Source organism: Andrographis paniculata, unplaced genomic scaffold (assembly GCF_009805555.1).
Source record: "Andrographis paniculata isolate CXL003 unplaced genomic scaffold, ASM980555v1 Contig32END, whole genome shotgun sequence".
Lineage (NCBI taxonomy): Eukaryota > Viridiplantae > Streptophyta > Magnoliopsida > Lamiales > Acanthaceae > Andrographis > Andrographis paniculata.
Window position 1 is genome coordinate 6,006,132 of NW_026137565.1, and position 24,893 is coordinate 6,031,024.

Consider the following 24,893-nt stretch of genomic DNA (forward strand, 5'->3'; position numbering starts at 1 on the left):
TATGTTTTTTTAATGACATGTCTTACGTACGTAGTGTTGTTTGAGTTTGTTATATAATTTAATGAACATAAGCAATTAGAAGAAGAGTACATTAACAAAAATCGAACTAAGGCCAAAACAGAATTTGATGCAACAATTATGTAGTCGAAGAAAACAAGATATCAATTTTTATTTAATATTTAAATACAATTAAAAAATTTTTATTCAAAATATTGCATTAAATATGTATTTATAATTAGGACCGATAGTAATACACTGTGTGGGACGGAGTAAGGGCCCTTCTCACCTCCTTGTCATGGGAAATTTCCCCAAACCCCTGATGCGCTCTATCTATTGGTACCAGCCGGGGAACTCCCTCTTTGAAATCATAAAGAAGTTGGAATAACTCAGAAAGGAAAGAGAGAAGAGAATTGATCCTTTCCGGAGAATTAGATGGTCTTCCTGAACAGGGTCTGCCTTCACGAACGTATAGTAACTCACTAGCCCTAAACCGTATAAACGTCCGTGGCTCCGGGTGTAGATAGGGTGAAATCTGCAGATCAAATATTTCGAGCCGGCTTCCGTGGAAAATTCAGACTTATGAACAAAATTAGAGATACAATCAACTACCCAATAAGGCCGATACTTCGGATCCTGCTTGGACCCCCGAATTAGCTTGCTTTTTGCCGACCTTCAATGCCTTCGTAATTTTGGAGCACATACTTGACTTTCTTTGAGAAAGTGATTTTCATGATCGAATCGGCATTGGTCAATTCAAAATCTACCGTTTTAACACTCAGAAAAGATGATATCAACTATACGATAGTATTCGCCATCACGTGCTAGCAGCTGCTTCATTTCGTATAGTGAATTGGCTTTCTCTGGTAACTTTATTGCATTGCAAAGACTGTAATACTATGACTATTCATATTAAATGACCCATTATATTTTTCTGTTCCAAAACACATCAAAATACCAAAATATTTCAGAGCAGAATTCTGAATATTATTAAAATAAGCCAAAATGAAACTAAACGCTGCATGAATTGAAATGGGCCGTATTTGGGCCGAATGAGAATCAAATACAGGGCCATTTAATATAATAATTCAATTAATGGGCCCAGCCCAGTAATCGTTCGTTTCCCTCCAAATGGATAAAGAGAGATGCAAATGAAGAAACTATAATTTGCTGATGGTCGACTGCCCAGAGCGAGCAACCATGGACATGGAGGTGAATGGCAACTAGAGCTGCTAGTTTCTCTTCCGACGCGTTCAAACATCACGGCATCGTCCGAGACGGAAAACTGAATGATGTCTTCGAGCCGCTTCCTGATGGCAAGAAGTTTCTCTCTGGCCTCCGCGCAGCCCGTTGCCTCACTTCAGGAAATTGCGTCTTCTAACCCCAAAGGTAGATTCACTAACTCGGTAGCTAATTGATTATGTAATTTCTCAGAGCATTTGATGCCTGTCGTGTAATTCGAGTTATTGAGTTTTGTAGCATCGCATGATAATTTGGTGGTTTATGATATTCTCATTCTCATATTACGATTCAGAATTCCATCGAGTAGGAGAACTCTCTCGACATATTGCATTTTGTTGATTAAGAGATTAATTTGTAGGCGTTGCAAAAGTTGTACTGAAAAAGGGAAAGACTCAGTTGTTTAAAGATGGCAGCCCAATGGTATATAGTGGTGCTGTTGATCGGATCATTGGTAGACCACCCCCAGTAACTGGAGATGTCGTCCTGGTTGCTGATGGGAAAGAGAAACCAATTGGTTGGGGCTTGTACAATTCAGTTTCAATGTTTTGTGTTCGACTTATGCAACTGGAAGACGAAGCCGCACGGTATACGTTCATTGAATCACATTATCGTGCTATTTACGTTTCAAATATCAATATCTGATTGTGTTAGTAATAGCTATGGAACAGAGATCCTTGTTCCGTGCTAGACATGGACAGACTGCTTGAAACTAGAATCAATGATGCTGTTGAGTTACGAGGGCTTCTCGGGCTTCCTTCAGCCAAGACAAATGCTTACCGTCTTGTAAACAGTGAAGGAGATCGGTATTACTTCTATATTCAATCTTCAAATACACTGTAATTTCATATTTCTGGATTACCATTCTGGTAAATAAAATGACCGTGTAACAATTACAGTGTTGAATTTATCAACAAGAGATAAACTGCTACGGCTTTGTTAAGGAACTAGCCATTTCTTGAAGATCATTTTAAGAAATAGCTTTAACATTCTAAATATTGGTTTTTAACACAGGTTGTCTGGCCTCATAGTTGATATTTTTGGTGATGAAGCAGTGATTGCTTCCTCTGCAGCTTGGGTTGAAAAGTACAAACAACAAATAAAGGCTTGCATAAGCAGACTTAGCAGCATCCGTCATATAACCTGGAGACCATCTATTGAAACCCTGAAAGAGGAAGGGTTGGATCTGTCTGATTCAGGAGAGGGATCTGATTCTCCCAAAATGGCAAAGGTGAAACTCATTTCCACATGATAGTTTTGCAACAATGCTAATACAAATTGTTTCATAGTTTAATTTTCTCTTCCATCCTGGTACCATCTGTTAACAAGAACATATGCAAGTGTAAAGGCATAAGGCTGAGCCTATTGTTACCCAAATCTCAATAAGAACTAATGTACAATGGGGTGTGAAAATGACGTGTAGCAGTTAATATAAGATCTTACCCTCAATCATCATGAATTTATCCATAGACCACTGCCAGAAATCCTTGTCTTGAAAATTGTGGTCCTTGAGAGGATTGGCATTGGAGAGAGCTTTTAGCAACTATTAGATGACAATCTTTATTATAATGTTCTTATTATGCTTATACATGTGTTTCAGCCAGGCTATAGAAAATGGCATCTCGTATTTAGTGTCCTTGGAGGGGCAAAAGACTGGATTCTACGCTGATCAGCGTGAAAATCGCCAGTACATATCATCAATTTCTGCTGGACGGAAAGTACTTGATATTTGCTGCTATACTGGTGGTTTTGCACTAAATGCAGCGCATGGCGGTGCTCGTAGTGTTACTGGTACACTCACTTCTGTTTTATCTTAACTCTTATTGAAGTTGATTTCTAGAAAGCTTCCCTGTAATAAATTTTACACATTGTGATGGACTATTTAGAGAAACTGATAATGTGTAACTGTTGTATTGGACTTGAAGAATAGTAATCGATAATCCTTGTGGTAACCGTGTAGCAGAAAGCAAATACTGGTTAATCCAGCATTTAGTTTTGAATTAAATGGGGATATGTTGTGAAGGTATGTTAAACTAACCACACCATATCAATCAAATTATTTGGAGTGAATGATGTTCGTAATAATTGTGCATCAGTGTTCTTTTTGTGCTTCTTTTGTTTCCCCAGTATTTTACATTTAACCTTTTTTTTTTCATGGCTGGAAGGTGTTGATTCATCTTCTCCTGCTTTGGACATTGCCAGAGATAACATCATTCTCAACAATCTTGATTCTGGATTAATATCGTTTCATCGACAAGATGCTACACATTTTATGAAGAGTGCAATCTCAAAGGGTGATTCATGGGATATAGTTATTCTGGATCCACCAAAATTAGCTCCCAATAGAAAGGTAAGCATGCAGCTTCATGCTTTGAGGCTTTTTTCTTCCTGCTAAAAGTTTATGGCAATTAATTTCTGGAGGACTAAAATATAGAAAGAAATGTTCCAGGGTTAATACAAATGATTCTCTTTTTCGTTGTAGTTGTATATATATATATATATATATACACACATACAATTATAGGATTATTCCCTCATTATAACAAATGATCAAATATAGAAGTATCTTACATCTTGCACGTGCAAGAGAGTCATAATCCAAAGTAACTTAAAAAATTTCCATTTCCTCTTGTTGTAGGCATGTGGTACATTCTAGGTATTATACATTGTTGGTTTATACCCAGCCTAAACTTTTGTATTACATGACATCCCTTGTGGTCATCCTAGGTGAGACTTTCTCTTACATTTGGTGACAGCAAACAAAAAATCTTATCATGCATGCATTATATTCTACCTATTTATGTTTATTTTCCCCACCCTAAGTGCCAATTTTTACATGTTTAGGTGTTGCACAGCGCATCCGGCATGTATAGGAACTTAAACTCCTTGGCCATGCAAGTAACAAGAAGAGGTGGATTGTTAATGACCTGCTCCTGTTCTGGTGCTATGACCCAAAGTGGGACGTTCCTGCGCATTCTTCAGGCAAGTATTGTCTCTATCTGCTGAAGGGTATTTTAAAGCAGTAAGCAAGTTTTTTGTTTCTATTCATTTGGCCCTGCACACACAAAAATTTATCAATGGAAAAGAATAAATATAAATCCAAGGTTTAACCCAACTGTTGCTGCATCAAACTTGTGGTGGTGGCCCGGGATTTTACCTTTTTGCAGCTAAGATCAGCTTACTAACATAGACAAACGATGGTCCTTGCTTTCCTGTTCTAGGGTGCTGCATCCATGGCTAGTAGGAAGATTACTGTAATACGTGAAGCTGGAGCAGCCGGCGATCATCCTATCGATCCATCTTATCCGGAAGGTAAGTACCTCTCCAATGTTTTAGTTAGAGTGCTATGAAGCAATTCAATGTGCCAATTTATGACAAAAAACAGCTCATATTTGGGGTTTGGGGTCATGGCCCTAATCATTTTGTTACTCCAATTTTTCCTACTAGTTTCTGAATATCGGAAGAAGCAAGCATTTCCCTGCAACATATTTGGTTATATTTAAATCAAAATTATTTTATATTTGGTTTCAACATCACACAGTATTAGGAGATATTCTTCTCTGTCCATATTGGCTGACATACTCTAAGTTTGAGACTAGGGCGATTTTTTCACTTTGCACTAACAATGACCAGCACTTCATTTAATGTACTTATAATTGTAAATATTATGTCCATCAGTAAAGATCATAATATATGTTTATTGATGCGAAAAACATGTAATCATAAATATCTTGTAATAAAATACAAAAAAAAAAAAAAAAAGAAAACATCGATACGATTCAAACAAGTAACCATCCAATCACTAGCTACCATATTTCACCAAATTACAAGTGAAAAAAGTAACTGTTAGTATCGAAAATTGGGGTAAATATATGCTTCATAGTTCGATTGGTAAATAGCGTTAAGGTAATATACAAGAAGTACATCCCGCTGCATTGCATCAAATACACATTCAGATTCAAAGTAGGCCAGAAGGCAGTGGAGTAGTCGGTATTTATACACACAAATACAAGCTTGCGTCCACTTGTAATACGGCACATGTCAAGATCGCAATCACACAAACAACACTTCGTGACCTAGCATTAGTGACCGCCTGGATTCCGATTCCAGGACAAGTAAGATGGATCTCCAAGTTGCCTGAAGCAACCAGAAAACAATTTGGTTACCATCAAACAACACAAATCATTTTAACATGTTGCCTTAAGAAACATGCACCTATTGCCTAAAAATTTCATAATTCGGAATGTCCTCCAAATCATATCTAATCCGAACCTAGATTTTTCGCTACTTGAGAAAAAAATAAAAAAGAGATTTAAATTTAGCACAGCTATACCATAAAGAGCAAACATTTGTGTGTGAATTTATAAACGTCACAAAAGACCATACCTTGGTTTTATCAGGTAAATAAGCATGAAAACTATCGCCAAGAAGAAGCACAATCCACCCACTGTGAGGTATGCAATGCCTACAAAGTCGTTCTTCCCTCCTAGCCAGCTGGCAGTAGAAAGAACCAGTTTCTTCTTGCCATTGAAACTGTAAGTATTATAATTGTTCTCCAATGTCACATTGATCACTTCATTTTGTAGAAGATCAACTTCTATTTTCCCATACAACTTTCTAAATGTTGGAAGAGCAGCAGTTCGCATCCACACAATGAGGTCCTCCTGCTGGCTCAACTGTTACATGGCAACATTGACAAGTGTCAGATTAATCTCAAAAGCAATTGAAACTAATATGCCAATAATTAAGAAATGAAAATTAGTAAATGACTTAGTGACACATAAAGTGAAACATCTTTTCCAGCAGTGATTAGGCAACAAATATCTTTTAGCCGGTTTTGTTTAAAAAGCTTGAACTTGTAAATTATTAAAAATGGTAACAAAAATAACTACATGAATTTCGCTCTTAGAATTACTTAAAATGCAGCAGGTTATGAATAGTAACAGTGGAAATTTCAGTTACTATCTTGTATGCAAATAATGTCCTAATATAGACTCAAAACACAAAATTAATTGATGCCTGACCAAAAACCAAGATAATGCCCACAAAAAAAAAAGCTAATAAGTGTGAAACTACACAATGCATATAAAATGGAGCCTAAGCCAGACAGCAATAATTTCTCCCACCAAATCATCAGCAATATAGGTGTTGGTTTTCAATTAAAATAGAAATTCAGTAGAATTACATGAATGAAAAGCTATTTGTTAGTGAGTAAGATTTAATGTGTTAACATGAAGGGCTAACAGCTTACTGGTTTTGATGGATCAAGTGTAGCACCACCTCTCAGACTACCATTTTGAAAGTTTGTGGGGAATACATTCTTCCCAAATTTATGATCCCTATCACTTTTCCATGAGATGCCATGCTTGTTGATGTTCAACGGCTGATTATTGCGTGTAAACTGATAAGTATCATTAAAGAGACTCCAAGCTATTAGACCACAAGGAACAATGGGCAACCCGTCCTTTGTGGTTCCCTCAGGTTTGCAGGGATCAATATCAGCTGCACTTCCATTTTTCCTTAGCTGCTGATCACTTCGGCTCTTCACATATCTAATACGAGATGAAAGAAAGACAGTGATTCTCCAATAAATCACAACATATTAGCTCTATAGATACCCATATCTAATTTTCTATTAGTAAAATTTCAATTCTCAATTCTTAATTCTCAATCTAACGACTGAACAACATCAGCCCAATGTGCTAATATAAATAATGTCATACAGTCTTTGATGTATGACATCTTGAATTCAAACTCATGCAGAGAGCGTGCAAGTGTTATCGGCACATGATACTAAAAGCATCTCATGGAAAAAAAACACTGATTTTCATCCCAGAAAAAAATAGAAGGTGTCCATAAGAAATATCTTCGCAACAATATCACTAACACTGAAACAAGAAGGCACATTATTATAATTATTACCTGCGATGATTTTGATAGAAATTGTCGAGCTGGTAATACACATATATTGGAGCTTTCATGCGTTTTGGTACCTAACAATGAGTCGTCATTAGTCAACAAAAAAATTATTATATACTGTACACAGCCATAATGACGAGATGCAACAGCCATTGCAACAGTCAGAAAATGCTAGGCTCACCGTAAGGTTTCTAATGCAGACTTTATCTTGAGTGCTCTGAATAAACCCAATCTTATCTTTTGCAAACTCTGGAGGAATGCAATCAGTCTCATATCTATCAACAATCTCAACAACCTAACGAATATAGAAGAATCTTCATTCAGTAAAGCACTTGGAAAATAAACAGATGCTATAGTACTCCATGGTGAAAAGATGGAAACATACATCTCGAGAAGCATAGAGTGAGACAATTCCAATGGGGATGAAGACAACACTAACAAGCAAGAAAGTTGAGATCACCTGCATCAAAGTGTCACAAGTGTGAGGAGCCAAATATTAGGAGGTTAAAATTTTCTAAGAGGGGGATTTTGAATACACAGAAGCTTAAAATATACCCATTTAGGAGTAAGTATAGGTTTGCATGCAGGAAGCTCCTGTTGTGTGAATCTTGAATCTGAAGAACACAAAAGGTAAAAAAACAGAATACTTTAACATGTGCTAAGAAGCTGAAAGAACTAGTCACATTACCCATTCGGTGGAATTAAAGCAAAATGGTTACACCATTACATATTCTAGAGATCAGCAAGACAGCATTATGGGATTCACGTTGATCACAACTTTATAAACTTCCAGCTCACTAATAGTTAGTTTCTCTTTCAATTTGAGATACAGGACTAAGTAGGAGTGATCCCTCCACATATGTTATGGCATTGGATACTCAATCTCCACACCAAAATATTCAGTAGTAACACTTCAGGTTATACAAAATTGAAAAGGCGACAAAAATCGGGCTAAAAAGAATGCATGAACCCCCTTCCTTGCATGTATTCTTGCTTCCTACCAACATATCTTAAATCCCAGTACTCTTTGGCAACTTAAAAAAAAACATGGACAACAGGTTTTTATAAAATTTGTGCGTCACATAACTTCACAAAAGATATTCTTGAACATAGTGTTTCTCAAAAAGAATTTCCCTAATAGATTTAGAAAGTTAAATATAAACGGACTGAGAGGAGGCATAGTAGCCAGGCTTGACAACCTAAAAAAATCAGTAACCCTTTCTATCAACAGTGGACGTCAGAATATAGCTGATCAAACTGATTAATAATCTTACATCATTCTAATGTCATATTATCTCCAGTAAGATGAATCTTGTCTAGCCATATGTCAAATATTCAAATAATCAAAATCCCAGGCTCCCAAAAAATTAAAGATGAACGTAGTGGTTATGTTCATGGATAGATTAGAAAATTCATCGGTGGTGTATTTTGAGAGCCTCAAATATCCCATCCCTTGAATTCCAAGAATGGAAATAAGATTTGAACAGGTACCTAAATCATTCATATTTACCCTACTTGAAGCCAAAACACCATAATTCAAGAAGCCCAAAGCAAGCATAGGAAAAGTGGGGCTTAGGTAAAGAAATATACACTTTGGCCTCTTGGAATTCCTCCTCGGAGCAGTCGTCTCGGAGGATCCAGGTCCTGCAGCGCTAGATGAAGGAGTAGTCGAGTTCATCACTTCACCTGAGACTCCTACCTCCTTCTCCACCTCCTTGAAAATGCGCCTCTTATTATCCCAACAAAATCAAAGCCAGCTGAGCGAAACAATTTTGAAAACAGGGAACACCTAATCCAAATTCAGATGCACAGAAACTTCGGAATCACAAATTTTGGAGATCAGGCACTTCAATATTCAGAAAAAAAAATTAAAAAAAAAAATTATGACACCAAACAAGGGGTTGGGAAGAAGATAATTAAGTAGGGTTTGGTATAATAAGAAGGGTGAGAAAGTGGGGGATCCTCCTGTTTCTTCTTCACAACCGTTCTTCTTTGACTTTGAATATTCTTCCCCGAGTTCACCCGGACAAGATTGAACAAAAAAATACAATAAATTCTGCGACGCGTCTTTTCTGAGTGCAACAATAACAAGGAAGAATTCATCAAACCTTTGTATAGTTGTGGAGGCAGGCGCTGAAAGCTTGTCCGAATCTAGAAAGTCAAGGCGAGACGACGAAGGAGGTGCGAAGTTTCCATGGCAGTGTCAAGATGGTCCAATTTGTGGTTCTGGATTCGGATCCAAACTATTTGGGTTGGGACCAATGCAATAGGGATCTACCCGTTTTTCTTATGCAACAATAGAGTAGAAGAAATTTTTTTTTTCTAACAAAAATTAAAACAATAAAAATTAAGTTCGTTATGAAATTAATTGTAAAGTATATTATGTGTGACTATATTATAGGTTAAATATAATATTTTTATATTGTTAATATAATTCACGTTATTGTATGTTAATATATTGAATAAATCAATTGTTAATATATTTTTATAGAGTTCATATAATCAAATAATTTTAAACAAAATGAATAAATTTGAAGATAAATAAATAAAATCATAATAATAATCACACAAAAATATATATATATATATATCTCAATACGACAAGAAACTATTTTAACTAAATATTTAAAAATTACTATCTATCGTCAATTCACATTACAACTCCCTCGTACACCAATTACTCTTAAGTCGTTGAAACCAGGCAACATTGACAAATGGAGAAATCAGTTGAGTTTTAACACCAAACAATCCAAATACACAAATGAACAAAATAAACACAAAGTTAGAAGAGGGAGGAGATCGAAACAAATGCAACAATAATTTAACGGGCACAAAATATTACAAAAATAGTATATTTACGGCTTTATAAAATTGTGTATATTTTATTGATTTGTTTAGCTTGATATGACCCAAAGCGCGCTTATGAAGATATTGATGGTTTTAGTCTTTTTAAGCGACTTTCTGGCTCATAAATGCCTAAGTATAATAAGACGAACGAAAATGAAGCCAACTATAGCAAGCGATGCTCTTTCCACTTGCGCCCGAGCCAGTTAGCCAGATGTCCATTGCTGACAAGCGATGATCCAAAAGTTCCAAGAAATAATTAAGTGTGAATCTTTCAGCAATCAGCCATCCAGTACCCGGCCAGCGAGGATAGCCTCGCTTGAGCTGTGCCAATGCCCTCTAGCTAAGCCAAGTCCAGTAAGGCGAGCAAGGAAGATCTGTGTCCAACCAATACAGTTCCGCAGATGAGCGAGCAAGTTGAAAGTTATGACAGTTTCAACCAATCAACCCAACTAACTGCGGCAACTGCCTACTGGTGCTAACTGCCGTTTCCAAACCTCTATAAATAGGGTCAAATTTTATTTGTATTATATATCATATACTTTACGATAAACCTCTTGTTTTTACTCTGTTGATTTCTTAAGAGCTTCAGACATGTAAGAGAGTTCTCTTAGTTAAATAGGAGGTCGTAGGAGTAGAGATTCCTCCTCCCCTGATCGTCCAGTTTTAGTTACCTTTTAAGCAGATTTCCAGTTTTCATTTTACTGCTTTGTTATTGCTTTTGTAACGAAGATTTACAATTTTCCTAATGTTAATTCAATATCAAGATTTCTTCATTTGCAAATTCATCCTCAATTTCAAATTTGTATTTAATTGTTTAAATATGTAATTTTACTCGCCGTGGAAAGTTCTTCAAAAGAATTGATTATCAATGTCTAATCTCGCATCGTATTCATTAACAAATTTTAGTTAGTTCAATAGTTAAATATGCGGAGTCTTATCGACTTGCTTAATTACATGTTGATTCAATTTTGATTAAATAGATGTATGAGAAGGTAAAACTACTAATGAAACAAATTTCAGAATAATTAATTTGACATAAGCACTTGTCTATGGGGTTTAAAAAAATGGCTAGTGACAGTAATTTTTGTTGTTATAATGTTTTGAGTTTGAATGTCATTAAAGTCTTCTTATAAATTCCTTAAGGTCAATTACCAGGAATCAAGAATCTGGTTTAAATATATAAGCATAATCATATTCATTACTTTTGTCATTTCATTTATATATATGCTTCGCTATTTCATTTTCATCATCTTCTCATTTCATCAATGAAAATCTAGCTATTTTGAAATGCACAGATCAAACACAAATTTATCGTTGTTATTATACCACTCATTTACTCGCTTTCATTATCTTACGCCGCTCGCCAGTCATAACTTATGTATATGTATATGTATACCGCTCATATGTCACCCTTACCGTTCGCTCACCAGCACACTCACGACACCCGCCGCTCCGCTCGTTCTCACTATCTGCTCACTTTTACTACTTTATTTACATTCTTGCACTTTATTGCTTTTGGTTCGCTTGCGAGCGAGCCACTCTTTATTGCTTTCCCGAATTAGCCAAACTCAATAAATATTTCTTGATTTAATTTTTTGACTTAAAATTTTTGTATTCGATCTAGAAACTATCAATTAAATAGTATAAAATCAATTATGATATAATCCCCCGTCCTACTTACCGTATTCATATTTCTATTTTCTTCTATCCTATTTATTCTGTCATTTTTTTTAAAAAAAAATTATATATTTTAATCTCATTTTAAATTTTTTATTTTTAATTATTTTAATTTTAATTAAACTAATTAGTTATTTAAATATTATTTTAAAATTATTTTTACAATAGCTAATTAGTTTAAAGGATACCGTAGCCGAAACAAAGAGAGTAGCATTTTAGGGTTTACAATAACATCATTTTCATCTAATTCTATATTTTATCCAAAATTCAAGATTCTTTTAACTCATAAAAAATTTCTATCCTTGCCGAAAAGCTACTCGCTCATAGCAACATTATCACATAAAAATAGATTATCATAATTTATACTATAATATAGAAAAAAAATAATTATTAAATATGATATTTTTGAAAAGAAAAAAAAAAAAAAAAAGATAAGACAATCAAATTATTTTGGAATTGAAAAGGGTATTTATTTTTTTAGTCCGAATAGATGTGTTTTTTATTTAATTAAAAAATTGAATTATTTTTATTGAAATTTGAATAATCAAAATTTTTAAACTCAACTGATATAAATGTTGATTTAATATTTTAAATATAATATAAAAAATAAAATCTGATAAAATAAAATGTAAAACACGACCATGAGTCACGAACCTCTAATTTTAAGCTATAAGACAGTGATGTGTTTAGCAGTATTCGGCGAAGGACAACGCAGCCGAGCGTGGCGGAGTTTGGGCGGAAGAAGATTCGATAAAATCCCAGCAGCAGAAGGTTCGGGGTGGAAGGCTGGACACTTGCGAGGTCCATGGGGTTGGGAGGTATAGGCATTGCGTTTCGTCGCTGCTCACCTAGCTTTTTGTCTATGCGCTTCGGTGCCTGCCATCAACCGCGCTTTACATCTGCCGTAATGTTTAGTCACCAGGTACTCCAGTGTCATCGATTCGAACTTGCATCTCATCGGTTTCCGGAATCAGCGGTTCTAAGTGTCTTTCCTTCGTAGGAAGAAGTTTCTGTTTCATTGAGTCAGCGGCGACAAATAATTGGCTTTAGTGTTGGCAATCATGATTTTTGAGTGATTTCGAGTGAATAAATCTTGAGTCCTTGTTTATGCGAGGTCCCTATTTGTAAACAAATATAGGGGCTTGGATTCCATGGTTTATTGTTTCAGTGCTTATAATCATCTTTTATGCCCTCTCATTTGTTAGAAATCGAATTAATTCAAAATTTTATGTTTGCTTCTTCAAGAACTGTGTGTCATGACCTGCAAATTTATGATTTTATGTTTTCCCATTGGTTATAAATTTTGCGGTTGAACTTTTAATATGGCAATGAGAAGCTGTTGATTATGGCAGATGAGCACAAATGCCGAAAGTGTTGCTGCACGTCTAAACAGTGCAGGATTCATTAGGAGTCAGGGATTCATAGGAGGGAAATGGACTGATGCCTATGATGGGAAGACCATTGAGGTTGGATGGTCTTAACTGAGTTATTAAAAAATTGCATAGAATCTGTAACAAACATCCAACTAAGAAACAAAGAAAGGGGAGTGATGTTGCTAAATCTATGTGCTATGTCAGGTTTGCAATCCTGCAACAGGTGGGGTCATAACAAATGTTTCATGCATGGGTGGAAGGGAGACAAATGATGCAATTGCTTCAGCACATGAGACATTTTTATGTGAGTATGTCCAGGCTTATTTGTCTGATGTGCTGTTTCTATTTCTCTCACGTTCAACCCTTTCATTAGAATTAAAATTTGAAGGCCATTCTTTTTGTGTGCTTGCATCAGTAGTGAGGTACCAAGGTGCCCCTGAGACCTTAAGTTGCAAGTCAACAACATAAATCTCTTCGTTTAGTATCAGAATGTCATTTAGTAGTTTTGGACGGGCATCCACTCTGTGTGGAGAATTTCTAACTCTCTTTCATTTTGTTGAATGGTTAAATTAATATATTTTGCTGCATATTTCTCTCTAGTAATAATTGTTCACCTCCTTGTCTACAAAATTACTTCTACTACTGCCTTCACAACTGCCACTACTTTATGGGTGGAGGCTTACTGACTGTATATTCCTGAGAGTGGTCTTCTATATGCGCGTTCCATAACAAGTGATTTGGTATATATTACAAATAATCTTACACATGGGTTTTGTTTAAAGCTTGGAGCAAGCTCACTGCTGCTGAAAGAAGCAAGCGTCTAAGAAAATGGTATGAATTGATAATGGATCACAAAGATGAGCTTGGGCAACTTATGACATTAGAGCAAGGAAAACCTTTGAAAGAAGCTATTGGTGAGGTATTGAAAATTTTTTCTATAGTAGTTCAAACTATGTTTTTGTTTTGTGGAGAATTTCTGAACGGGCGATTCGCAGGTTAGTTATGGTGCGAGCTTCATAGAATTCTATGCTGAAGAGGCTAAAAGAGTTTATGGTGACATAATTCCAGCAGCAATGTCAGATCGCCGGCTGTTTGTTTTGAAGCAGGTTAATGTTTGCTCTGAGATTGAGTTCCTTATTCTTAATTTCTAAGAAATACTCTCTGGCATGCAATAATTGTTCCAGAACTTAGGGGGCCTTTTTTTCTTGATCTTCTTCTTTGTGAGAGGAACAATACAAAATTCTCCATTAATAAATTTTCTTTTAATATCTAGTGATAATTCAAAATTATATATAATTTTCAGTGTAAAAAGTATCTGATGCTGAAATGGAAGGTTTTAATATGCATTATGGCTTGTAGGCTACCTTAATGATTAAAAAAAGAGAGTACTACAACATGGTATTCTTGATTTGATTTCAAACGTCTATGCAACTATGCCTTACTAGTGTCAAGTACCTTGTCTCCTTGTTCTTGAATATCTCTTTTATTACTTCTGTGTATTTGTGCTTGCCTGTTGCTTCTGGTGCAGCCAGTTGGTGTTGTAGGTGCAATCACACCCTGGAATTTTCCCTTGGCTATGATTACCCGGAAGGTGGGTGGGACTTACCTACTGTAGTTTAATTATATCTACTTTTTAGTTAATTGTGGCAGTGGCCTGTCCCAGTATCAGATAATTAATGAATTGATTGTCTTGTATCAGGTTGCCCCTGCCCTTGCTTGTGGATGCACTGTTGTTGTAAAACCCTCTGAACTAACTCCCCTGACTGCATTAGCAGCAGCTGAACTCTCCATTCAAGCTGGGATTCCACCGGTAATTATGACTTTAACCATCAAAGCTTACATTACTATGTGTAATTTACATTATAGAGAGAAAAGTTACTATTGAAAATTACTGCAATGATCCAGTTGACAGTAGAAAATACTAAGCCGTATCTCTTTAGTGAACCGTGTTTTATGTTTCTCAACACCAGAGTTCCATAGCTAGTTCCTCCATAACTGCCAAAATTAAAAGTAACTAAAAGAACAGAATGATATTCTCACATTGATGTAATTATCTCATAGTGGCCAAGACTACTAAGCGTTATAATTATTTCTGAAGCTGAAGGTGGAAAAAAGTCTTGGTTAGATTATAGTAAGATCATAATTAAAATCTGAAAGAATATATTGTGAACCAGAAGGAATGATACTTTTTGGCAATTTCAACAGCTTGGGGTACTTCTCACACCCATGTTGACATGTATTATAAAAAACATTCAATTTTTCTTTTCTTTTTTTTTTTTTTTTTTTTTTTTTCATTTCTCTAGTTTTTCCATGAGTTTCTTCTTGATTCTGGTGTTAGCATTGCTAATCTAGACAATCTGTGCACTGGATTGTTCAAAGCTTCTGCTCTTGTTCCATTCATTTTGATTGCGAGCATCTTTCTGCAAGATAGGGTGCTGTGAATGTCGTAATGGGAAATGCATCTGATATTGGCGACGCATTACTTGCAAGTCCCCAGGTTTTATGTACTACCTTTTAGAATGAAAGTATGATTGAACTTACTCTGGAATAAGTAGATGTTAATTTGAATAAACCTTTTTAGGTGAGGAAGATCACATTCACAGGATCAACAGCTGTTGGGAAAAAGTTGATGGCAGGTGCCGCGGGGACTGTGAAAAAGGTAAGTGGTGAATATGATTGCATTCTCACAATTATTCTTGCTGTTGCTAATTCAGATTCTCATGTGTAGGTGTCCCTTGAACTTGGTGGCAATGCACCTTGCATAATTTTTGATGACGCAGACCTTGACGTTGCTCTGAAAGGAACTGTAAGAACAATCTCAATTTCTGCTTAACTAATTATTGTACTGCCAGTGTTTGGGGAACAAGGCAATCAGTGGTGTTTTGGAAATCATATGTTTTTGGGTAAACGGATATCATGTTTCTTCTGTTGCTTACCACATAACATCAGTAATACACATTTGCAAACTGACATGATCAAGTATGGATATACTAATATACCTGCATCATGGTAGAATATTCCGTAATCAGCTTCTACTAGGTAGAAATTTTAATTGCCCAAGCATTAACTGTTCCTATTTGATAATCAAAGCATGCAACTAAACTGTGTGATTCTCTTTGATTCTTGAGAGCGTCAGTATATAGTTATTGATCTTAGTGCCCTAGATGATTCATTTAACATAACTGCAATAATTAGTTCAAGGATACTGAAGGAGGCATCACATTCTTTCTTCAAACTTTCTTTTTGCATTCATGGTTTAAGCAAAAAGGGGAACCCTAGCTTCAAACTAGATTGAGATGATTTCATGCAGCTCTGCCAACGTTTATTACTGGCATGTGAAGCAGATGGAAGTTGAAAATTTCAAATATATATTAGATTCTTGACTTGTGTGCAGCTGATTACCTTGGCTTTTAAGAACTCAACTGCTTGAGATTTTACTTTTTGCGGGTTTTTATTTCATTACTCTATTTGAAGACATCCTTCCAATGTAATTATGCAATTGCAGCTAGCAACTAAGTTCCGAAACAGTGGCCAAACTTGTGTTTGTGCAAATAGGGTACTTGTGCAGGAAGGTAACTGATGAATGTTGGCTTTTATTTTCTACCCCCAAACTTGATTCTTGCTATGATATATCTTTATGCTGCTGCAGGGATTTATGACAAGTTTGCTAGTGCTTTCTCTAAAGCGGTTGAGGATATGAAAGTTGGGGATGGTTTTGGGGAAGGTGTGGGGCAGGTAGTTGTGTACCCTATTTAGTTCAGTCATATAGCTTGCACATTGTTGTGACTGGCTTTGCCATTAGGTCACTTACAATAAAAATAGTAGTTTGCTTTTTGTTACAAGAAGTAACTGAACGGCATCCCTTTCATTCAGGGACCTCTGATTAATGATGCCGCTGTGCGCAAGGTCAGTTGTTTCTTTCATATTCAATTAAGGTTCAGATGGTGCTGCATTGTTGCAATCGACCCCACTTTGTATTGTCTCACAGGTTGAATCTTTTGTGGAAGATGCTATATCTAAGGTTTGTTTACTGTCTTATATGAAGTTCTTGTAATCTGCCAATATTAGTGGAAAATGAGATATCAAGGCAGCTGCATTCTTGTATTAATCAATACCTTTTCTGGTTCAAGGGGGCTAAAGTCCTTATTGGTGGCAAGAAACATAGTCTTGGAATGACATTTTATGAGCCCACTGTGATCGCAGATGTCAAAAGTGAGATGCTTTTATCAAGGTATGCCCACAACCTGAGGAAATCCAAATCATTTTGCGTATGGAGACCAGTGTGTAATCTTTTATATGTATTCAAGCACTTGATTTGGAACAAAGTATGTGCTGAAATGACTAATTCATTCACATTTAGCTTTACAAATTATTACAAAAACTTAATAATTTTCCACTGAACTGTTCTATTTTGTAATGTGTTGAAATTGGATGCAAAACTAGATGCTTGTTACCAAATTGTTGCTTGTGTGATACTCTTAAGTTGTTTGATAGGTATCGTTGTGCTTGTATGCAGTCGGTTATTTTCGAACAAAAATCTTCAGTGATAGTGGTGACAGATACTTGTTATCTTTTCCTTCTTGAGGCAATGCCATTCAAATGATTTAGTTCTCTTGCCTCCATGTAGCGGGATCCTGTTTACAATTCTTATTTGTACTCGTCTTCATTGTGTATATGTCTAAAAAAAGTGGCATCAGATTCATCTCTTTCGTATTTGTCCTTTTATGCTTGTTAACTTGAGCTTTCTATAAGACTTTCTTGTGAATTTTGAATGTTTTTATCGTGAATTACTGCATTGCTGCTTTCAGGGAGGAAGTATTTGGGCCAGTTGCACCTCTTCTGAAATTTAAGACCGAGGAAGATGCTATCCGCATGGCCAACGACACCAATGCAGGTGTGCTGTTTGAACTCACTGGTGCAGTTGATCATTCAAACTTCTGTTCCTTACCAGAAAACGAACCCATGTGAATAGTGTATAATTAAATCGAATCTGAGATTGTGATGAATACAGAATGGAAGTAAAACTGAAAGATGGTGCCTCTTACTAATGCTAAAACTTATCTTGTTCTTAAGGTTTGGCTGCTTACATCTTCACATCAAGCATCCAACGTTCGTGGCGTGTCTCTGAAGCCCTTGAATATGGGCTAGTTGGAGTAAATGAAGGAATAATTTCTACTGAGGTTGATTTTATCATCTTGTTTCTGAGACTGAATAATCATATAATAATAACAAATAAACAATTATGTCTTCACTAATGCTTCTCTTCCATGTAGGTTGCTCCATTTGGTGGCATGAAACAATCTGGTCTTGGCCGTGAAGGATCAAAGTATGGCATGGACGAATATCTTGAAGTACGTACACTTCGATTTCTACTGCATATTGCCCTCTCATTTTTGGAGTTCACAATCCATCAACTTCATGCAATCCATATATTTCTAAATTGTTTTTAAAGTTAAAAATTCCTTTTTCTACTCCCTGTTCCTTCTCAACTAAACTGTTTTGAAGCATGCTCATTTTGAAATTCCCAATGTGACCTTAATTTAGACTTCAAAGATATAGAACTTATCAAGCATGCTCATTTTCTTACTCTTGACTAGAGACAACCATGATAGTGACACTAATTCTTTTCATTTTATTCCAGATCAAGTATGTGTGTTTGGGAAACATGAACTAAGCTGCAGTTTTGGGTTTGAAATCCTTGCCCCTCCGGTCGGTTGGTAGTTTGCTTCTTCAAATGTGCCCCATGGCTATATAGTGAAAAAGAAAAAACAGGTTGTTTGTTGCTACAATCAAAATATGGGTAGAGCCAGGCAGCCATGTATGGTATGGTGGTACACAAGTCTCAAAAACTCCAGGCTCCATGGCTATCTAAATAAGAGCCTGTTTGTTCTGTTCCTTGAAGACAAATGTTCTTTACCCTTGTTTTTATCTTCTGAATTTTGAATTAAAGTGAGAGTCCCCTTCAACTTTTATACTATCTACTTCATTGAATTTGCAGAATACAAAATTCAGCACAAATATACATACACACACATATATATATATATATATTAATAAAACTCCCTCTTGTCTACATGCATAGTGTGTTTGTGCATAAAATCTTTGTTATGAGATAAGTGTGTGTAATGAAATAGATGTGTGAATAACGATTGTGATTTAATCTGTGCTTTTGAGATGAATGGATGGATGGATTTGCATATACATATGTATATGCATTATGGTCCTTCACGAATCAGATTCTTCTCCCTCCCACTCGACTCACTGCTCCTTTTACTTATATATGTCAAAAGGAAACTGAAAAGAAGTTGCTGCATTTTAAGATTTAGATCCAAACAAAACACACACACATTTATCTCTCTATATATATTTCATTTTTATCCTGAATAAGTTGCGTTGTGGGGTTGTGTTGATTTGGGTTTTAGGGTGGTCTTGATGTATAATTCAATTGAAAAAAGAAAATGGAGGTCATGTCAAAAGGGAATATATTCATTCAATGTAAATAAGGGGAGAAGAATATTAAGATGCTTAAAATTTAAGCAAGCATATATATATATATATATATATGTCGAGCTTTTTTAAATTAGTGTGTTATGTGTGTATGTATTGGTTTAAATACAAAATCAAACTACTAAAGGTTAAATCTCAACTTTTGAGTGTATATGCTTTTCTAATGGGACAGCTCTTCTACTATTAATAATAACTAATTATCTACTTGTGATTATTAATGAATTGCTCTCTCTCTCATACACACACACACACACAGTTATATCACTTTCACTAAATTTAATGAAAAAAGAAAATTAGGATGTGGACACCAAGAAGCCACATTTAGGCAAGATTGAAATTATTTTTTCACTTGTATCTTAATAACAGCATAAATGGTTTGCATAAATTCCAACTGAATAACTAATTTGTGGTAGAAACAAAGACATGTATCTGTATATACGTATAAGTATATGTATGTGTATATATATATTTATATATGTGCATGGGAGAGAATATCTGCTTTAATTCTCAACTAAGGAAGAATTTATTCCTGGTGGACAAAGGATGAGATGAGATGAGATGGCTGCCATGCATATAATAATAATAATAATAATAATAATAATCTATGTATATATGTCACGATTTAATTATTTATGTGTGTATATTTGTTATTATCCTTGTGTGTGTATAAACTGCATGCATGTTCTGCTTGGGTTGCACCCTACATGGATGATTACTTCTCTAATTAATTAGTAGAAAATTATTATATTGATGATTGTGTAGATAAATAATATAATGTATATATCTCTATGAAAAGGGTTTTGGAAGCGAAAGAACAGGCAACACAAAACAACACATGCATGACAATCTTCTATGCCACAAAAGCACTAGAGAGAGAGAGAGAGAGAGAGAGAGAGAGAGATTCACTACCCTTAAGATATATATACAATACAATATAATATATATACACAATAATATGCATCGATGTTCACGTCCTCCAAACTTTTATTGACCATTATATATATTTTATACATTCACATTCCCAATATTATTGCTTCCTAAGGCTAATTAATTAATTAATTAAGCTTATAAAATAATATGTGTTTATTTAACATGGAAGCTTAAAGTGCAGAATTCCTCTCTCTCTCTCTCTCTCTCTCTATATATATATATATATATATATATCTCATGTCAGTCATCATTGCATGCAAAAGCTTCCCACTTGAAAACGTACGTAATGATGAATTGATTAGAGTGTGTTTTTGTATATATATATATATATAATTAGGGATTAGGGATTAGGGATGGTGGTTTAATTTAGAGAGTGGTAAAGGAATATGAACAAGCTTCTGGTAATGATGTGCCTCAACTCAATCTCCCTCCCCTTTTCTCATCGATCATTCCCATTAATCCCACAATATACGTACATACTATTATTGGGTTAATGTTCATTTAACTAATAACAGCTTGTTAATTAATTAATCTTGATCCAAAGTCTCAACATTCACATTACAATTAATTACATATTTAGATATATATATATATATATGGAAGGCAATTAAGATTTCATCAACATAACACACCATAATTACATACTCTCTACTACTAAATAAAGAGCCATGGGAGGAGGCTTTACATAAAGAGATTAAAGGCCTATATATATATATATATATATAGAGAGAGAGAGAGAGAGAGAGAGAGAGAGAGAGATGGACAACCATTCCATTGCATCTTTAATCTTCTTTTCCAACACAATGTATATATACAAAAATAGATTAGCTGTAATGTGTTGCTGTTTCATTTCCTTTAATTTGAATGAAGGTACTGTTATCTATTGCATCATATATGTATATATAACAGTAGTGACTTAAACTTCTTTTAACTTATATAGTCACTGTTATATAGATCTAAATAGATTAACCAAATCAATATTCATCAATTAAAAATAAAGTTACAGTTAGAAATTCAAAGACCCTTCTTTTTTACTAGATGTGTATACATACATGTCTGATGTCCCCACTTTAATTTCCATGGGGAAAGGGGAAACATTGAAATTAATTAACTAAAACCCTTTGCAAATAAATAAATAAAAAGTATATTTAGCTTGTTGGTAACACAAGTGCACACACACACATATATATATATCTTTTGAATGCATGGCCGGTTTCTTTATATACAATTTCTCAATTAGTTAACTTGAGGGTAATGCTAATCTGTAATTTAATTAATTAACTAAATAAAATTCAGAGGAGGGCGCACCCTATTCTCTCTTTATATGCACAGCATTTGTTCTTGAATCTCTCTGGTATTCTCTTCTTCTCTCACACCACACCACACCACAGAAGAGTGAGAAAGGGAATGTTCCACCCAGCTTCCAAGAAGCTATCAACTATGAATTCTCATCATCATCACCACCACGAGCGCCCCATGTGCGTTCAAGGCGACTCCGGTCTCGTCCTCACCACCGATCCCAAGCCCCGTCTCCGGTGGACCGTCGAACTCCATGAACGGTTCGTCGACGCCGTCACTCAGCTCGGCGGCCCTGACAGTGCGTATATGCATATATATATATATATATCCATAGATAGATAGCTGGTTTCAATTTGTTAATTATTGTATATATGTGTGTGTGTAGAGGCGACTCCGAAGACGATCATGAGAGTTATGGGGGTGAAGGGTCTGACGCTGTACCATCTCAAGAGCCATCTTCAGGTTCCCTCTCTTTAATTTTTAATTTTTGAATTTTTCTCTTTATTGAATTCCAATAATCTTTCCAGGCTGAAGATATTATGGGTTTTCTCAATGAATTATATATTCACTTTTCTGATTGTGTAGTGTTAATTGATTAATATGCAGAAATTCAGGCTGGGGAAGCAGCCACACAAGGATTTCAACGATCATAACTCCATCAAGGATGGTAAGTAAGATCATATATATCAACAACAATTCACTACTGTATTAATTCTTATTTATATATTGATATCAATAATTTACTTCAAATTCTTACTATATTTTATGTCGGAATCTTTCAATTTGTACAGCGTCGTCGTCTTTAGATCTTCAGAGAAACAACGCATCATCATCAGGAATGCTCAGCCGCAACATGAATGAGTAAGTTCATTTATATTACAACTGTGTGTGTCCAAAAAACAGTGTTTAAATAATATCGAGCTAAAAAACCTGATCTCTTCATTCAAAATAACAGGTCTTTTTTAATTTTTAAAAAAGGGTTTATTCGATTCCTTTTTATTTATTTCTTCCTGGAAATGTATGGTGGGGTGTGATTTTATCATCATCTGCGGCAGTAATGTTCAAATAACTGATGCAATTAGGATGCAAATGGAGGTCAACAGAAGACTCCATGAACAACTGGAGGTAATTTAATTAAATCAAAATAAAAAAATCATCGATCAATTGATCTTAATCAAATCGATATACACAACAAAAATTAATCAAAATTTTCAGGTTCAAAGGCACCTGCAGCTACGAATCGAAGCTCAAGGCAAATATATGCAGACAATTCTGGAAAAGGCCTGTCAGACCCTCGCCGGAGAAAACATGGCATTAGCCGCCGGCGGCTACAACAAACCCCCAATGGGGCCGGAAATCTCAGGAATCAAAGAATTCGGACCTGCTGCATCCATGAACTTCCCATCTCTTCAAGATCTCAACATCTACGGCCCCACAGATCAGCTCGATCTCCATCACCAGACCATGGAAAGATCTTCATCCATGGATGCTTTCATGGCGAGCAGCAACGACAGCTTCCTGACAACCAAAAAACGCCCAAATCCATACACCAACAACAACAATAGCACTGCCGGGAAGAGCCCCTTGCTCTGGCCTGACGATCTGAGGCTGCAAGAATTAGGAAGTGCAGCAGCAGCTGGATCGTGCCTGGATGATCACCACATTCAGCTCGCCCCTTTGTCGATGGATAGAGGCAGTGATGTCGATTCCGTGACCGATATTTATGAAAGCAAGCCTATTCTTTCTGGAGATCAGTCCATTGGGGACAAGAAATTCGATTCTTCGGCAAAGCTGGAGAGGCCTTCCCCTCGCCGGACGCCGGTGGCTGATCGTATGAGCCAATCCACCATCAGCGCCGGCGGTCGAGCGTCGCCGTTTGGGTGAGCAACAATATTTTAATTAATTAACACTCTTTATATATGGAATTAGGATGATTAATGCTTCTAATAGAGGGTTTGGATTTTTAACCTTAGAGAAAGAATGAGTAGCACCAAAAATGGCATGTTTTAGCCATTTTTTCTGCTTAATTATATATATGTGACCAACTTTATTTTAATTAAAATAACTCCTAGCATGCTCTCTTCTCATTGAGTTTATATTTTTTGGGGGGTTATGGATGTTTAATTTGCAGATCAGATTTTGTTTGAATTAATATTTTTGGTTATAGTCACTGTTTTTAAAGGAATACAGTAGATGATCAAGGAGGAGGGAGATTTGAATTAAAGCCTTTTATTATATTATTGAAGCTATAATTTGCATTTGCAGTGGAATCATATATATATCCTTAAAATTTCTTGGAGGTTTGTAATCTAATTAAGGTTTCAGAGTTTGCTGTGTTCCTACTTTATAAATAGATTGGAATTGGATGATGGTGGAGTCACATAATTAACCTAATTAGGATATATGCATTTCATTAATCAATGAAATCTGCTTTTCTGACCAATCCTACTTTTTTAAGTTAGTTGCTATCAAGTTAGTTAAAAACTACCCATCATTACACAATCTATATATATATATATACACACACAATACATACATTCACAAACACAATCACACAGCTCATGATTGTAATCATTGGGAGACTGACTGAGTAGCATGGCCCAAATCAAGATTTATTTATTTATTGACATGTATATACAGGAGAGATTCACATTCTTCTACACACAATACATACATATTACATACACACATTATATCGCCTGTAAACGAATTAGGGAAAATGAAATCAACCAAAGTCCCCTTAATTTGAGCTATGGAGACGTCATTAGATCTTCAATTTAATTAACTTAGAAGAAGGATTGGATTTGTTGAATCCATTATATTATATATATATATATATATATATATATACGGGTTTTGATTAGAATCTACTTTACCAGCAGAATGAAGACAAAACCCTACTATCTTATTACTTCATGCTTGGTTGGGGAAGAGAATATATACATATACATATATACAGCAGGTTTATGTGTGTGGTGGTGGGGTGGGGAGGGGGTAAAGGCAAACTAAAGGAGGGTGGGATGAGGAATAAAACGCACTCTCATGCTTCCAAATATCGATGAAGCTTCCATCTTTACCACAATATATACATCTATATCAGCATTC

At 35.5% G+C, this 24,893-nt stretch overlaps 4 protein-coding genes and 1 long non-coding RNA gene across 7 annotated transcripts; 3 read left to right on the forward strand and 2 right to left on the reverse strand.

Moving 5' to 3' along the window:
* The first annotated feature begins 1,174 nt into the window (after window positions 1–1,174).
* LOC127247492 (uncharacterized) lies at window positions 1,175–5,003 on the forward strand. Its single transcript, XM_051269344.1, has 8 exons — window positions 1,175–1,386; window positions 1,598–1,823; window positions 1,908–2,042; window positions 2,251–2,467; window positions 2,841–3,027; window positions 3,402–3,586; window positions 4,081–4,218; window positions 4,458–5,003. Exons 1-8 carry the CDS (start codon window positions 1,287–1,289, stop codon window positions 4,584–4,586), a joined length of 1,317 nt encoding a protein of 438 aa, XP_051125301.1. The 5' UTR covers window positions 1,175–1,286; the 3' UTR covers window positions 4,587–5,003.
* On the reverse strand, window positions 3,831–4,517 carry LOC127247494 (uncharacterized). The gene is made up of 2 exons (XR_007837888.1): window positions 4,394–4,517; window positions 3,831–4,291 (listed from the first exon to the last, which is right to left on the reverse strand). It is a non-coding gene; the product is annotated as an uncharacterized LOC127247494 (long non-coding RNA).
* LOC127247493 (ALA-interacting subunit 1-like) lies at window positions 4,989–9,421 on the reverse strand. 2 transcript variants are annotated; one of them, XM_051269346.1, is made up of 9 exons: window positions 9,264–9,421; window positions 8,746–8,944; window positions 7,711–7,769; window positions 7,541–7,615; window positions 7,337–7,450; window positions 7,159–7,229; window positions 6,488–6,788; window positions 5,623–5,912; window positions 4,989–5,373 (listed from the first exon to the last, which is right to left on the reverse strand). In XM_051269346.1, exons 2-9 carry the CDS (start codon window positions 8,831–8,833, stop codon window positions 5,319–5,321), a joined length of 1,053 nt encoding a protein of 350 aa, XP_051125303.1. In that variant the 5' UTR covers window positions 8,834–8,944; window positions 9,264–9,421; the 3' UTR covers window positions 4,989–5,318. The 2 variants fall into 2 exon arrangements, with proteins under 2 accessions (XP_051125303.1, XP_051125302.1); XM_051269345.1 differs by lacking the exon at window positions 9,264–9,421 and having other exon boundaries at window positions 8,746–9,254.
* A 2,938-nt stretch (window positions 9,422–12,359) lies between these two features.
* Window positions 12,360–19,026, forward strand: LOC127247804 (succinate-semialdehyde dehydrogenase, mitochondrial-like). The gene is made up of 19 exons (XM_051269834.1): window positions 12,360–12,601; window positions 13,032–13,145; window positions 13,257–13,356; window positions 13,835–13,971; window positions 14,048–14,158; window positions 14,581–14,643; window positions 14,752–14,862; window positions 15,484–15,549; window positions 15,634–15,711; window positions 15,781–15,858; window positions 16,558–16,624; window positions 16,702–16,787; window positions 16,926–16,958; window positions 17,041–17,073; window positions 17,183–17,283; window positions 17,861–17,946; window positions 18,126–18,232; window positions 18,326–18,403; window positions 18,694–19,026. Exons 1-19 carry the CDS (start codon window positions 12,485–12,487, stop codon window positions 18,724–18,726), a joined length of 1,599 nt encoding a protein of 532 aa, XP_051125791.1. The 5' UTR covers window positions 12,360–12,484; the 3' UTR covers window positions 18,727–19,026.
* A 2,757-nt stretch (window positions 19,027–21,783) lies between these two features.
* Window positions 21,784–23,875, forward strand: LOC127247658 (myb family transcription factor IPN2-like). 2 transcript variants are annotated; one of them, XM_051269615.1, is made up of 6 exons: window positions 21,784–22,086; window positions 22,174–22,250; window positions 22,395–22,455; window positions 22,580–22,649; window positions 22,844–22,913; window positions 23,004–23,875. In XM_051269615.1, exons 1-6 carry the CDS (start codon window positions 21,897–21,899, stop codon window positions 23,670–23,672), a joined length of 1,137 nt encoding a protein of 378 aa, XP_051125572.1. In that variant the 5' UTR covers window positions 21,784–21,896; the 3' UTR covers window positions 23,673–23,875. The 2 variants fall into 2 exon arrangements, with proteins under 2 accessions (XP_051125572.1, XP_051125573.1); XM_051269616.1 differs by having other exon boundaries at window positions 21,789–22,086; window positions 22,871–22,913.
* Window positions 23,876–24,893: the final 1,018 nt, after the last annotated feature.

Coding starts and splice junctions, on each gene's coding strand:
- LOC127247804 (XM_051269834.1), top strand. CDS start 12,485: ATGGGGTTGGGAGGTATAGGCATTGCGTTTCGTCGCTGCTCACCTAGC. Junction 13,146..13,256: donor ATGATGGGAAGACCATTGAG/GTTGGATGGTCT, acceptor GTGCTATGTCAG/GTTTGCAATCCTGCAACAGG. Junction 15,712..15,780: donor CCGCGGGGACTGTGAAAAAG/GTAAGTGGTGAA, acceptor TCTCATGTGTAG/GTGTCCCTTGAACTTGGTGG.
- LOC127247658 (XM_051269615.1), top strand. CDS start 21,897: ATGTTCCACCCAGCTTCCAAGAAGCTATCAACTATGAATTCTCATCAT. Junction 22,251..22,394: donor ATCTCAAGAGCCATCTTCAG/GTTCCCTCTCTT, acceptor ATTAATATGCAG/AAATTCAGGCTGGGGAAGCA. Junction 22,456..22,579: donor TCATAACTCCATCAAGGATG/GTAAGTAAGATC, acceptor CAATTTGTACAG/CGTCGTCGTCTTTAGATCTT.
- LOC127247493 (XM_051269346.1), bottom strand. CDS start 8,833: ATGAACTCGACTACTCCTTCATCTAGCGCTGCAGGACCTGGATCCTCC. Junction 7,616..7,710: donor CTATACTTACTCCTAAATGG/GTATATTTTAAG, acceptor ACTTTGATGCAG/GTGATCTCAACTTTCTTGCT. Junction 7,230..7,336: donor TCTGCATTAGAAACCTTACG/GTGAGCCTAGCA, acceptor ACTCATTGTTAG/GTACCAAAACGCATGAAAGC.
- LOC127247492 (XM_051269344.1), top strand. CDS start 1,287: ATGATGTCTTCGAGCCGCTTCCTGATGGCAAGAAGTTTCTCTCTGGCC. Junction 1,387..1,597: donor TGCGTCTTCTAACCCCAAAG/GTAGATTCACTA, acceptor ATTAATTTGTAG/GCGTTGCAAAAGTTGTACTG. Junction 4,219..4,457: donor CGTTCCTGCGCATTCTTCAG/GCAAGTATTGTC, acceptor TTCCTGTTCTAG/GGTGCTGCATCCATGGCTAG.